Below are 15,983 nucleotides of genomic sequence, written 5' to 3' on the forward strand. Positions count from 1 at the left end.
TTTGGTTTGGGTTTTGAGAAAATCTTGTGATTTTGGTTGTTTAGGAGTGCTCTGGTATGAGTCATGGGTGGTACTCATCACAAACTTCAGTGGGTTAAGTGTATTTGGTCATTTTGGTGCACAATTAGAAGATTGGTGTTGCTTGAGGAGCTTTGGTAAGGCTCGGAGTTAAGGTTGGTGGAGACTTCCAAAGAAGAGGCTCAATTGGTTTGGCTACAAGAAGTACGATTTAAGTTTTATTTAAGTACCGTGTGGTGTGATGATAATTCCTAGGATAGATGCCCCTAGGATTAAGTTTGGATTGTGTAAATGGTTGGTACTAATATGCATAGTTGATATGTAATGTGAATTTAATGATTGGATTGAGAATTGTGTTGATTTGTATGATTCGGTGTGTTGAGAATATGATGGATTGGATAATGAATATTGGTTTGTGGAATATGTATTTAAATTGTGAATTTGGGCCTGAGACCGGAAGGGGGTAAGAAAAGTCAGTTGATGTGTGTATTGTGTGATGACATAATAGATTGGATGGATTTTAGATATTCAATGTGTGAATAATTGGTTTGATTATTGAATAATAAGGTTTGAGGAATTGAAGTGCGGCATTCGGTAGTTTTGGGTGAAATTGTGTAGATGAGGTAGGTTTGATTTTGGTTGAGTGTAATTATGTGAATGTGGTTGGGTTGTAGTCATTTGGATGAGTGAAAATGAATTTGGCTTGTGAACATTAGAAAAATTGGTGATTTCTAGTTTTGAGTAAAAACTTATTTTTGACTAAATTTGGCAGTCCGTAACTCGGTCCATGGAGTTTGGAATTCTTCAAAATTAGATCGAATCAAAATCTAATTGAAGAAAAAACTTGAGGTATTGGAATTCTATAATTTAGAGTTGATTTGATCTAATTTCATAAATTAATCATGCTAATAGTCAATTAAGATTCTTAGGTGTATGTTGGAGTGTTATTTAACACGTTACATTAGCAAATTTTGACACCATCAATAAATAAAATGACATAAGGACTAACATAACTAATTTAAAATCTTTAAAGGACGAATTTAATTAAAAAAAATTTCGAAAACCAATTTAAAAAATGAATAATCATTTAGGAACTAATTTGACTTTTTATTCGTATGTTAACTAAGAGATAAAATCACAAGCAACAACTTAGCTTAGTTGCAAAGCCACTACTCTCAAAGCTTCGCTATTTTGTAGTTTGAGTCTTCGGCTTTTTTGCTTTCTTCTAAGTTCTACATTGGGCGACTTATGTTGGAAAGCAGTGAGCCTGCAGCACATGCAATATACTTCCTTCCAGCCTTTTTGTAGATTTGATTGTTATTGACCGGTTTTATTTAATCAAAAATACTATTTCTACACTAAAATTAATCACTAAAATCAATTATCAATATATTTATGTATAAATATATATAATTTAATTTATTTTCAATGTGTATTTATATTCTAGTATATATTTTATATTAATAATTAATTTTAATATACATGTAGCATAACTTTTTATTAATCATATATATTTCTTTTGTCAACACAACATATACTCCCATGATTCACACACATTAGGGCTATATTTATTTACAAGCATAAGCATAAGACACATTGGAACAAGAACACATGACATACGTATAATTATATATGTTAAATAAAATATAAATATAAATACAATATAGATATTGTATTTAAAGACAGTGAATTAATATATATGTGTTATTTTTGATAAAAAAAATATAAAAATATTAACAAAATATGTAATTTCTTTTTAATATTTCTAACATTTTTTATAATTATATTCTAAATTATTATATTTTTATTTTTAATTTTTGTATAAAAAATTAATTAAACTTTAATAATTTATTTTTTTATATGTAATTTAATTATCATCAAATAAAATATAAAAATATTAATTTTATATTTTATTCTTAATATTATGTCATATCTTGCTTAAACTTAAAACTAGTCTTTTTTTATTAAATAAGAGAGACTTAAACATGTGTGACACTCTAAAAGACAGGAACATTAAGGGTCTGTTTGGAAAATTTTAGAAGTAACTTTTTTTAACTTTTGACTTATGAAAAGTAGTAGTATTAATGTCTGGTGCAATTTTCAAAACCAAATTGCAACTTTCTAAGAAGTTATTTAAGAGCTTATAGAGAAGTTAAAAAAATGACTTCGGTCATAATACTTCTACTTTTCATCACATTTCTATAAAATAAGCACTTTTAGAGTTAAAAATACAAACACAAAATAACTTATTTATAAGTTACTTTTAACAGAGTCATTTATTGTTTAAGTTATTTTATCAAAAAGAACTTAATTAAGTTGGTTATCCAAAGTGGGCCTAAATACTTTATTTTTTACCAAGAGGAATTCAAACCTATATGACACTTTTAGGAAGCAAATGTATTTGCTATTAGGACAAGACTCAACCACGCACTGTATGGTGTCCTTGACAATGGTATTTTATTGTGGTGATAATAGTTAATAAGCAGGCTTGTCAAAATGTGTGTTTTTTTTTTTTTTTTTTTTGACAGACTTGATTTCTTAATCCAATCTACCATTTCTGGTGGATTAGTCAAGCTGGCCGTATAGACCTGTTTTGGCACATTAATATAAACCAACAAAGAAATGAAAATACTAAAGATGTCTTTTTTATTATTCTATAGGTTAGATGTAATCATTAAAATTCACATTATCTTGAATGTTGCATGAATCAGTATGGATACTAAAGATGTTTCTTATATCAAAGATTGATTAAATTTGAAAATAAATCACACTATCAAAGATAAAACCATTACAATGATATTTGAAAACATGGTTACAATATAATTGAGTACAAAACGAAATCACACGAATGAAACTTGAAACTAACTATAACATGAATAAAACTTGTAAAACCCGGTTAATTAACGGCTAATTAACCCATAAATGAGAATTTATTCTAGAAAGCCTAAAATGTGATTTTTATGGCTAAATGTGATAGAGGAGACTGAGACGAGAATTTTGGTACCAATTTTATAGAATTCGGACCAAGATTGGACCGAACGGGTCAAACCGGGCCAATTGGACCCAAAGTGGGCCCTTGGCCCAACATAACTTAACCAAAACCCTAGTTTTCAGCACTCTCTCTCCTCATTTGTTACACACACAAGCTGAAATGGTGGAGAGGAAGGGAAGAACATTCTCTCAACTTCTCTCTCTCACTTGATCTTCAAATCACCATAACTTTTGATCTAGAGCTCCGATTGCCGCCCCGTTTGCGGCCACGCGTTCACCGCAGAGAGCTCTACAAAACCCATATAATCAATCTTGAGGTAAGCCACGTGTTGCTGTTCGAAATCTCAGCCCTTATTTTCGAGTTTCATGGGTTAAATGTTGAGATTTTGGGTTCTTTGATGTTATAGGACCCAACTCTCTTGAAGGAGAAGGTTAATCTTGTCTCCTTGGACCTTGGGTGAGGTAAGGTTCTTAACCCTAGTGTAATTTTGTTGTTTTATGATGTTTGGGTTTTGAGGTGTTGTGTATGGGTGTGATGGTTGTGGCTTAGGTTGTGTATGTGTGGATATTGGAGCTTGATTGGTGATTTTGAACAAGCTTGGAAAGGGCTTGGTGGTGAAAAATCTGCTCTTGGAGGTGTTGAGGCCTTGTGAGCTTGAGGATAAGTGGTTTAGAAGTGCTCCGGTGGAGCTTGGGAAAATCGGCTAAGGTATGGTTTCGGTTTCCCGTATCTAATATGTAATGTGGTAGGAAATACTTAGGCTAGAGGCCCTAAGATAGGCATTGAATGGTTGATGTTGTTGAATGATTGAGATATATGATGTGGTCATATATGTGATGATGATTATTGATGCCTTAATGGTATGATGTATGAGAAAAATGCATGTTGTGATATATGCTTGATTATTGGTTATGGTTGAATTGTGGGTTGAACCATGTTGATGGTGAGTATGATGTTGTTTGTGTACCATGATGATTTATTGGAATTGGTGTTGTTGAGGATTGGTATGAGGAATAGTATATGATATGTCAATATGTTTGAGTTTGAGCCACTTGGGTGAAGTGGGATATAATGATGAGATAGTGATTTTGGTAAATTGTGGTAATGTGTCAATGTGTGGGTTGAGGAGGCTTGATGTTGAGTTTGATACGTTTTGATTGTTTTCAAAGAAAAGGGATGAAATTGGCATGTTTTGATTGACTTTGAAAGGAGTTGAAAATGGTTTGTTTTGAAAATGGCATATTGTGGTTTTGTATGAAAATATGGTTTTTGGGCATACTTTGACGGGACATATCTTGGACTACGGATCTCCGTTTTGTGCCAAATCTATTTAGAAATGAAATTGGATCCGGGATGTCCACGCCGTTCGAAGAACGGGTGAAAAACGATTTAAAATGAGGAAGTTATGTCCGTTGGAAGATTGGGGTTTAAATCTGTGAATTCTGCAGCTTTTAACTTAGAAAATTTTTAGCAGAATGACCCCTTGCGCGTGGGCGCACCTGGCGCGTGCGCGCCGATCTTCCGAGAAGTGCCATCCACGCGTATGCGTGATGTGCGCGGGCGCGCCGTTTGTGCTGCACCCAATGCCCAGCCATTTTCCAGAGAGTTATGCCAGAACTGTGCCGGTGTTGTGCCTGGGGCACGAGAACACCCGCGCGTACGCGAGGTTGGCGCGTACGCGTCGATTGGCAAGTTTTTGAATCCACGCGTTAGCGTGCATGATGCTTACGCGTCGATGAGTTTTTGAGGCCATCCACGCGTGTGCGTGGAGTGCGCGTACGCGCAGCCCTGTTTTCATCCCAAAGTTGATTTTTGAGTTTTAAAAGCCAAATCTCATACTTCTAAGCCTCCGATCTCACCATTTATGTCTTAAATCATCATAATATGCCTAGCTATTAGAAAGGGGCTAGTGAATGTGATAACTTGCGAGTGAAGCAAGGGAAAAATGTATAATCAATGAGGATCAAGATGATTATGTGAGATGCGGAGGATGGTGGTGGAAGTGTTTGTTATGCCATGGGCCGAAAGGCTGTAATTGTTAATGAATGGCTGGTTATGGATTTAGCCGTGAGGCGGAATAGCTGTGTATGCTATGAATATTGGCTGGTTCTGGATTGAACCGTGAGCCGGAATGGCTGGTATGGATGTTGATCCATGGATGAGAATTCATGCATGTTGATGCTGAATTATTGATAATTGTGAAATTGCACTTCCACTATCTGAGTACGAGTTTCCTTGGGTAGTAGCAGTGGCTAGCCACCACGTGCTCCAGGTTGAGACTCGAAGCTCTGTTAACCCTATGTTGTAAGTGTGGCCGGGCACTGTGAAAGGCCCGGATGAGCTCGAACCCCCGTAAATATTCACCAGTGAGGGTGAAGGATATGGATCATGTTTATGATCAAGTTTATAACGAGTATAACTCGAGTTTGGGGATGCACGACAGAGGGACAGTCCAATGGTTAGCGACCAGGACTTGTCGGGTTGGCTCTATAACCGACAAGATGATATCATCAGCCACTAGGGACAGGCATTCATCATATGCATACTATGTGAATTGTTTGAGATTGCCTATTTGACTGCATATTACTTGCTAATTGTCTAAATGTCTTAACTGCTCCTATTTGTATATTCTTTGTCTGATATAACTGTGTTTGTTACATTATACTCCTGCTGGTGGTTGGGAGGTGAGAAGGAATTGGAAAGGGAAGTATTAGTTAGACTGAAGAATCTTTAGTCAGATGCCCTTATATGGTTTAGCTTGTTTATAAGCTTTAATATTATCTGGAGGAAGTTATAGGATTGCCTTTGGCTTTCCTCTATTATTATATATTATATATGTGGAAGCTGTTACCATGCTGGGGACCTCTGGTTCTCACCCATGCGGATTTTGTGGTTTTCAGATGCAGGACGTGGGGTTTCCCGCTGAGGCATGCCGGAGACTTCTATACTTGCGAAGATCCTTTGTTCTCGGGGCTATTTTTGGTTTATATGTTTTGTTTAGATACTTTTATCTCTATTAAATAATACGAACTGTGATGACTCCTTTTATGGGAGAATTTTGGAGAATAGGTTTTATGTATTTGTGTCCATTTGGGTTTACCTTGGGGTTTTCCTTATTCTATCATATGTATATACTGTTATGCTCGGACCGGTTATCTTCGCAGCCGGATTTTGAGCCTTGATATTCCTGTTTTTGACACTCTTTTGTATATATATAATCTCGCGTTGGTTTATCCTTGTTCGTTACGTTATCGATCGGAGTGTTGCGCTTTTGAGTTGCGGTTTTTGTTTACCACTTTTTCTACAAAGGCTCCTAGTTATAATCAATCATTCATACTACTATGTGTACTAAATTTTTATTTTAGAGGTCGTAATACCTTGTCATCTCTGAATTATGACTTAAGCATAAGACTCTGTATGGTAGGGTGTTACATTATGGTATCAGAGCAGTTCGTTCCTGTAGAGCCTGAGGGATGGACTGACTATGCTTCTGTGCATTCTCTGTGTGAGTGTTATGTGCTATTAGTATATCTACTTGATATAATTGGCATAAACGTTCATGAGCATGCATTTGGGACTTTGAAGTACTAGACTTCCGATATTGAGACTGATCAACTTAATATCGATTGTTTGGTATGTATAGGAACCAGATGGCGCCTCGTGGACGCGGTAGAGGTAGTGCGAGAGGTCGTACGAATGCTCGTGCACCAGAGAATAACCCTAATGACCCGGTGAACTTCATGACTGCGTTGGAGAACATGGCTGCTGCTATGCAAGCCACTGCTGAGGCTCTTGGTCAACAGATGAACAACCATGGTAATGATGGAGGTGGAGTTCAGGGCCCAATGACACTGGCAAACTTTTTGAAGGTTAATCCACCTAAGTTCAAGGGAACTACTAGTCCGACTGAGGCTGATACATGGTTTTAGGCTATAGAGCGAGCGTTGCAAGCGCAAGTGGTGCCTGAAGGACAGCGTGTCGAGTTTGCTACCTATATGCTTATCGGTGAAGCGTCGCATTGGTGGCAAGGTATCCGACGTCTTCTGCAGCAGGGTGATGACTATATCACCTGGAATGTCTTTCAAGAAGAGTTCTATAAGAAGTACTTTCCGACTTCTGCTAGGACGGCTAAGGAACTTGAATTGTTACAGCTGAAGCAGGGTACTATGTCCATATCAGAGTATACTGACAAGTTTGAGGAGTTGTTCAGGTTCTCTCGTATGTGCCAAGGGACTCCGGTGGACTATGAGGAATGGAAGTGTGTTAAGTATGAAGGAGGACTCTGGAGTGATATCTTCAGTTCAGTGGGACCAATGGAGATTAGGACTTTCTCCGAGTTGGTGAACAAGTGTAGGGTTGCTGAAGAGTGTGTGAAAAGGGCAACCGCTGAGAAAGGGAGTCAAAGGGGATCATTCCCACAGAACCGAGGGAAGAGCTTTGCACCTAGAGGTTCGTCTTTTAAGAGAGGAAGCTCTTTCAGGAGGCCCAACAACAACAACTCCCAAGGAAAGAAGTTTGGGAAACAGCCTCAGAATGATCAAGCTTGCACTAGGTGCGGGAGTTACCATCCGGGAGCTCCATGCAAGGCCGGATGGGGTTTGTGCTACACTTGTGGAAAGGCAGGGCATAAAGCTGTGAATTGTCCTGAGAAGCAGAAACAAGGTGCTGGAAAGGCACAACAGACTGGTCGGGTGTTCACCACTTCAGCTGTAGGAGCTGAGGGATCCGAGACACTTATTCGAGGTAACTGTGAAATGAATGGTCAAATTTTAAATGCTTTATTTGATTCGGGAGCATCACATTCATTCATTGCATTTGAGAAAGCTCATGAGTTAGGATTGAAGATTGTAACCTTAGGTTATGACCTAAAGGTATATAATGCTACCCATGAAGCCATGGTAACTAGGCTAGGATGTCCGGAAGTTTCCCTTAGATTCAAGCAGCGTGATTTTGTTCATGATTTAATCTGCTTGCCGATGATTGGTCTTGATCTTATCTTGGGGTTGGACTGGTTATCTAAGAACCATGTTTTACTAGATTGTTCTACAAAGTCGGTGTACTTTATGCCGGAGGATACAGAAGGGCCGGTCGTGGTGAATAATTATTACTTGAATTCGATGATGGTGAATTGTTCCGGAACCGAATGTCAGGGTATCTTGTTGTTAGCCGCGGGTGTTTCGGGTGATGATCAAAGGTTGGAGCAGATTCCGGTTGTGTGTGAGTTTCCGGAAGTGTTTCCCGATGATATTGATGAGTTCCCACCTAACCGAGAGGTTGAGTTTGCTATTGAGTTGGTGCCCGGGGCGGGACCAATCTCAAGTGCTCCTTATAGGATGTCACCGTTGGAGATGAACGAGCTAAAGTCTCAGTTAGAGGATTTGTTGGGAAAGAATTTTATACGACCAAGTGTTTCTTCGTGGGGTGCTCCAGTGTTACTGGTGAAGAAGAAGGATGGGAGTATGCGGCTCTGTGTGGATTACAGGCAGTTGAACAAGGTTACAATAAAGAATAAGTACCCATTGCCGAGAATTGATGATCTCATGGATCAGTTACAAGGAGCTGGAGTTTTCTCTAAGATTGACTTGCGATCCGGTTATCACCAGATAAGGGTGAGGGGCGAGGATATCCCTAAGACCGCTTTCAGGACTCGTTATGGTCATTACGAGTACACTGTGATGTCCTTTGGGTTGACGAACGCTCCTGCGATATTCATGGATTACATGAATCGAGTTTTCCGTCCGTTTTTGGATAAATTCGTTGTTGTCTTCATTGATGACATACTGATTTATTCCAAGACTGAGGACGAGCATGCGGAACACTTGAGGACTGTATTGCAGATTCTAAAGGAGAAGAAACTTTATGCAAAACTGTCTAAGTGTGAGTTTTGGAAGAGTGAGGTGAAGTTTTTGGGCCATGTGGTGAGTAAGAAGGGAATAGCAGTAGATCCAACTAAAGTGGAGGCGGTGATGGATTGGAAACAACCAACCACTGTAACAGAGATAAGGAGTTTTCTGGGTTTAGCTGGCTATTACCGAAGGTTTATCAAGGGCTTTTCACAAATAGCTTTGCCAATGACAAAGTTAACCCGCAAAGACACTCCGTTTGTTTGGACTCCTGCGTGCGAGGAGAGCTTTCAAACATTGAAGAAAAAGTTGACTACTGCACCTGTGTTAGTGTTACCCGAGCCGAATGAGCCATTTGAGGTGTATTGTGATGCCTCATTGAAGGGTCTAGGGTGCGTGCTAATGCAGCATCATAATGTGGTGGCGTATGCCTCACGACAGTTGAGACCTCATGAAGTTAGTTACCCTACGCACGATTTGGAACTCGCTGCGGTTGTGTTTGCCTTGAAGGTGTGGAGGCATTATCTCTATGGGGTTAAGTTCCAAGTTTTCTCTGATCATAAGAGCTTGAAGTACCTCTTTGATCAGAAAGAGCTCAATATGAGGCAGAGGAGGTGGATGGAATTGTTGAAAGACTACGACTTTGAGTTGCATTACCATCCGGGAAAGGCGAACGTAGTGGCGGATGCGTTAAGTCGGAAGTCGTTATATGCGGCTTGGATGATGCTTCAAGAGGAGAAGTTGCTCAAGGGATTCGAGAGTCTGAAAATTGGTACTCAAGAAGTATCCGGAACCTTGTGTTTGAGCCGATTAGAAATCTCAAGTGACTTTAAGTCTGAACTCCTAAAGGCTCATCAAAATGATGAAGCGTTATGGAAGGTGTTACCGGCCATTGAGCAAGGAAAACAGTGGAGAGTGTCGGAAGAAAAAGATGGGTTATGGAGATTCAAGGGTAGAATCATTGTGCCGGATGTTGGTACTTTGAGGCAAGATATCTTAAAGGAGGCACACAAAAGCGGATTCTCCATTCACCCGGGAAGTACTAAGATGTACCATGATTTAAAGACGATGTTTTGGTGGCCGGGTATGAAGAATGATGTGGCAGAATATGTATCAAAGTGCTTAACTTGTCAAAAGGTAAAGATTGAACATCAAAGACCTACCGGTATGTTGCAACCTTTAGAGATTCCACAATGGAAGTGGGAAAGTATTGCAATGGACTTTGTGTCAGGATTGCCAAGGACTAGAGCTGGTTTTGATGCTATTTGGGTGATTGTGGACCGATTGACGAAGTCAGCTCACTTTTTGCCCATTCGTATGACTTACACCCTTGAGGAGCTAGCACGGTTATACATAAAGGAGATTGTGAGACTTCATGGTGTACCTGCTACTATAATCTCTGATAGAGATCCTCGTTTAACTTCAAGGTTTTGGGGTGCATTTCAGAAAGCTTTTGGAACCCGATTAAGCTTGAGCACGGCTTACCATCCTCAAACAGATGGTCAATCTGAGAGGACGATCCAAACACTAGAGGATATGTTGAGAGCTTGTGTTTTGGACCAACCGGCGAGTTGGGATCGGTATATGCCATTAGTGGAGTTTGCATACAATAATAGTTATCATGCGAGCATTGGAATGGCTCCGTATGAGGCCTTGTATGGGAGGAAATGTCAATCTCCGCTATGTTGGTATGAAGCTGGAGAGAAAGGCTTGTTGGGGCCGGAAATGATAGCTGAGACTACTGAACAAGTCAAGAAAATCCGTGACAGGATGCTTACGGCGCAGAGTCGTCAAAAGAGTTACGCCGATCAAAGGCGAAAGCCCTTAGAATTTGAGGAAGGAGACCATGTTTTCCTTAAGGTTACTCCGACTACTGGAGTAGGTAGGGCGATTAAGGCAAAGAAGTTGAATCCTCGATACATTGGTCCATTTCAGATCCTAGAGAGGATTGGACCGGTGGCGTATCGGATGGCTCTACCACCTCATCTTTCGAACCTGCACGACGTGTTCCACGTGTCGCAGCTTCGGAAGTACACCCCTGATGCTAGCCATGTATTGGAACCTGAATCAGTTCAGTTAAGGGAAGATTTGACGCTTCCAGTGGCTCCGGTCAGAATTGATGATACTAGTATCAAACGGTTGCGTGGAAAAGATGTTTCACTAGTCAAAGTGGCATGGAGTCGAGGCGGTGTTGAGGAACACACTTGGGAACTTGAGTCAGAGATGCGATCGGATTACCCGCATTTATTCTCAGGTAATTGCATTTGAATTTTGTGGGCAAAATTCCCAATTAGGTGGGTAGAATGTAAAACCCGGTTAATTAACGGCTAATTAACCCATAAATGAGAATTTATTCTAGAAAGCCTAAAATGTGATTTTTATGGCTAAATGTGATAGAGGAGACTGAGACGAGAATTTTGGTACCAATTTTATAGAATTCGGACCAAGATTGGACCGAACGGGTCAAACCGGGCCAATTGGACCCAAAGTGGGCCCTTGGCCCAACATAACTTAACCAAAACCCTAGTTTTCAGCACTCTCTCTCCTCATTTGTTACACACACAAGCTGAAATGGTGGAGAGGAAGGGAAGAACATTCTCTCAACTTCTCTCTCTCACTTGATCTTCAAATCACCATAACTTTTGATCTAGAGCTCCGATTGCCGCCCCGTTTGCGGCCACGCGTTCACCGCGGAGAGCTCTACAAAACTCATATAATCAATCTTGAGGTAAGCCACGTGTTGCTGTTCGAAATCTCAGCCCTTATTTTCGAGTTTCATGGGTTAAATGTTGAGATTTTGGGTTCTTTGATGTTATAGGACCCAACTCTCTTGAAGGAGAAGGTTAATCTTGTCTCCTTGGACCTTGGGTGAGGTAAGGTTCTTAACCCTAGTGTAATTTTGTTGTTTTATGATGTTTGGGTTTTGAGGTGTTGTGTATGGGTGTGATGGTTGTGGCTTAGGTTGTGTATGTGTGGATATTGGAGCTTGATTGGTGATTTTGAACAAGCTTGGAAAGGGCTTGGTGGTGAAAAATCTGCTCTTGGAGGTGTTGAGGCCTTGTGAGCTTGAGGATAAGTGGTTTAGAAGTGCTCCGGTGGAGCTTGGGAAAATCGGCTAAGGTATGGTTTCGGTTTCCCGTATCTAATATGTAATGTGGTAGGAAATACTTAGGCTAGAGGCCCTAAGATAGGCATTGAATGGTTGATGTTGTTGAATGATTGAGATATATGATGTGGTCATATATGTGATGATGATTATTGATGCCTTAATGGTATGATGTATGAGAAAAATGCATGTTGTGATATATGCTTGATTATTGGTTATGGTTGAATTGTGGGTTGAACCATGTTGATGGTGAGTATGATGTTGTTTGTGTACCATGATGATTTATTGGAATTGGTGTTGTTGAGGATTGGTATGAGGAATAGTATATGATATGTCAATATGTTTGAGTTTGAGCCACTTGGGTGAAGTGGGATATAATGATGAGATAGTGATTTTGGTAAATTGTGGTAATGTGTCAATGTGTGGGTTGAGGAGGCTTGATGTTGAGTTTGATACGTTTTGATTGTTTTCAAAGAAAAGGGATGAAATTGGCATGTTTTGATTGACTTTGAAAGGAGTTGAAAATGGTTTGTTTTGAAAATGGCATATTGTGGTTTTGTATGAAAATATGGTTTTTGGGCATACTTTGACGGGACATATCTTGGACTACGGATCTCCGTTTTGTGCCAAATCTATTTAGAAATGAAATTGGATCCGGGATGTCCACGCCGTTCGAAGAACGGGTGAAAAACGATTTAAAATGAGGAAGTTATGTCCGTTGGAAGATTGGGGTTTAAATCTGTGAATTCTGCAGCTTTTAACTTAGAAAATTTTTAGCAGAATGACCCCTTGCGCGTGGGCGCACCTGGCGCGTGCGCGCCGATCTTCCGAGAAGTGCCATCCACGCGTATGCGTGATGTGCGCGGGCGCGCCGTTTGTGCTGCACCCAATGCCCAGCCATTTTCCAGAGAGTTATGCCAGAACTGTGCCGGTGTTGTGCCTGGGGCACGAGAACACCCGCGCGTACGCGAGGTTGGCGCGTACGCGTCGATTGGCAAGTTTTTGAATCCACGCGTTAGCGTGCATGATGCTTACGCGTCGATGAGTTTTTGAGGCCATCCACGCGTGTGCGTGGAGTGCGCGTACGCGCAGCCCTGTTTTCATCCCAAAGTTGATTTTTGAGTTTTAAAAGCCAAATCTCATACTTCTAAGCCTCCGATCTCACCATTTATGTCTTAAATCATCATAATATGCCTAGCTATTAGAAAGGGGCTAGTGAATGTGATAACTTGCGAGTGAAGCAAGGGAAAAATGTATGATCAATGAGGATCAAGATGATTATGTGAGATGCGGAGGATGGTGGTGGAAGTGTTTGTTATGCCATGGGCCGAAAGGGTGTAATTGTTAATGAATGGCTGGTTATGGATTTAGCCGTGAGCCGGAATAGCTGTGTATGCTATAAATATTGGCTGGTTCTGGATTGAACCGTGAGCCGGAATGGCTGGTATGGATGTTGATCCATGGATGAGAATTCATGCATGTTGATGCTGAATTATTGATAATTGTGAAATTGCACTTCCACTATCTGAGTACGAGTTTCCTTGGGTAGTAGCAGTGGCTAGCCACCACGTGCTCCAGGTTGAGACTCGAAGCTCTGTTAACCCTATGTTGTAAGTGTGGCCGGGCACTGTGAAAGGCCCGGATGAGCTCGAACCCCCGTAAATATTCACCAGTGAGGGTGAAGGATATGGATCATGTTTATGATCAAGTTTATAACGAGTATAACTCGAGTTTGGGGATGCACGACAGAGGGACAGTCCAATGGTTAGCGACCAGGACTTGTCGGGTTGGCTCTATAACCGACAAGATGATATCATCAGCCACTAGGGACAGGCATTCATCATATGCATACTATGTGAATTGTTTGAGATTGCCTATTTGACTGCATATTACTTGCTAATTGTCTAAATGTCTTAACTGCTCCTATTTGTATATTCTTTGTCTGATATAACTGTGTTTGTTACATTATACTCCTGCTGGTGGTTGGGAGGTGAGAAGGAATTGGAAAGGGAAGTATTAGTTAGACTGAAGAATCTTTAGTCAGATGCCCTTATATGGTTTAGCTTGTTTATAAGCTTTAATATTATCTGGAGGAAGTTATAGGATTGCCTTTGGCTTTCCTCTATTATATATTATATATGTGGAAGCTGTTACCATGCTGGGGACCTCTGGTTCTCACCCATGCGGATTTTGTGGTTTTCAGATGCAGGACGTGGGGTTTCCCGCTGAGGCATGCCGGAGACTTCTATACTTGCGAAGATCCTTTGTTCTCGGGGCTATTTTTGGTTTATATGTTTTGTTTAGATACTTTTATCTCTATTAAATAATACGAACTGTGATGACTCCTTTTATGGGAGAATTTTGGAGAATAGGTTTTATGTATTTGTGTCCATTTGGGTTTACCTTGGGGTTTTCCTTATTCTATCATATGTATATACTGTTATGCTCGGACCGGTTATCTTCGCAGCCGGATTTTGAGCCTTGATATTCCTGTTTTTGACACTCTTTTGTATATATATAATCTCGCGTTGGTTTATCCTTGTTCGTTACGTTATCGATCGGAGTGTTGCGCTTTTGAGTTGCGGTTTTTGTTTACCACTTTTTCTACAAAGGCTCCTAGTTATAATCAATCATTCATACTACTATGTGTACTAAATTTTTATTTTAGAGGTCGTAATACCTTGCCATCTCTGAATTATGACTTAAGCATAAGACTCTGTATGGTAGGGTGTTACAAAACTAAACCAAATAATAATAATAATACCAGAAAGTGCCATACACAACAAAGAGAACTACTTCAAGACCAACATTAATAATCCATTATTTATATAGTAGTAGCAACTAGCTAGTGGTCCATTACCGCATTCGCCGCGTTCTACCTTGACTGAATGGTTTATTATTGGTCAGATTGCTGGTGTGTCCTGCTGCTTGCACTCCACAACTTACTATAAAGAAAAGGTCCCAAAATGGTCAATACAAAGAAGAAGAAGGAGATAAATTTTCCCCATCTAGCTCTCACGGCGTCAGGTTGTATGGCAGCCACGTTAAAGCCATATGTAAATGACAAGGCATATAGGGAAGCCAGTATTGCGTAATTCTTGGAGGACTCCAATAATATGTAAATCATGGACAACAAGCTAGAATAAAAGCAGATGCTGTTGCCAATAACAAAGATAACAAATTCTCCTGGATGGTGGGAACCCATTATAGATTTTCCTGCCCGATGCAGAGCACTATCATCCTGCCATAGTCCACCTGGTGGGGTGATCACAGCCTGATAGGTTTCTGTTGCTATTAATGCAACTATGGTCATGTACAGACCATTTTTAACTTCATCATTTTTTATCCCCACACTTGTGTGTGAATGTGATTGCTCAAAATGATGATATCTGTTGTTGATGTTGTTGGGGGTGGTGATGTCCATGTTCACTATTACTTGTGTATTAGTGGGTGTGGTTAATGAGGTTTGGCTGAATGAACTTGATTCTTCTTGGCGTTAATGAAATTCATTTGTCTAAATATATAGACCAAAAAATCTTGACCAGATCTGCTAGTTCCTAACGCAGTCCATTGACTCCATTAAGTCTTCTAATAATCCGAGGACGTTCTACGTACTCAACATGCGGACTAGTGCCTTACAGCTTACCGGTAATGGGTAAATAGTATGTCAGGATCCATTATTATTCATCTCCTATAGTTGGTGACGTTGATTTTTTTTATTATTTTTAATAAAAAATTTATTAATAAATGTTATATTAAAATAAAAAATTCTATTAAAAAATAATAATTTTATATAATATCATCCATAATTAAAAATATTTTAAAAAAAACTCATATATCATTCATCTATCATTTATTATTATAAAAACATAACATAAATAATATAGATCATTTATTCTAATACTTTTGATATATACATTTAAAATAAATTAGTACCTAAGATATATAAAATATTTATATTTATAATAATTTATTTAATATGTTATTATTTTAATCATGAAAAATAAATAAATGTTAAAATAAT

At 39.5% G+C, this 15,983-nt stretch overlaps 1 protein-coding gene across 1 annotated transcript; it reads right to left on the reverse strand.

Moving 5' to 3' along the window:
• Positions 1-14,855: 14,855 nt before the first annotated feature.
• Positions 14,856-15,383, reverse strand: LOC130940036 (uncharacterized). The gene has a single exon (XM_057868088.1). It carries the CDS (start codon positions 15,381-15,383, stop codon positions 14,856-14,858), a length of 528 nt encoding a protein of 175 aa, XP_057724071.1.
• Positions 15,384-15,983: the final 600 nt, after the last annotated feature.

This window comes from Arachis stenosperma, chromosome 7 (assembly GCF_014773155.1).
Source record: "Arachis stenosperma cultivar V10309 chromosome 7, arast.V10309.gnm1.PFL2, whole genome shotgun sequence".
Taxonomy (NCBI): domain Eukaryota; kingdom Viridiplantae; phylum Streptophyta; class Magnoliopsida; order Fabales; family Fabaceae; genus Arachis; species Arachis stenosperma.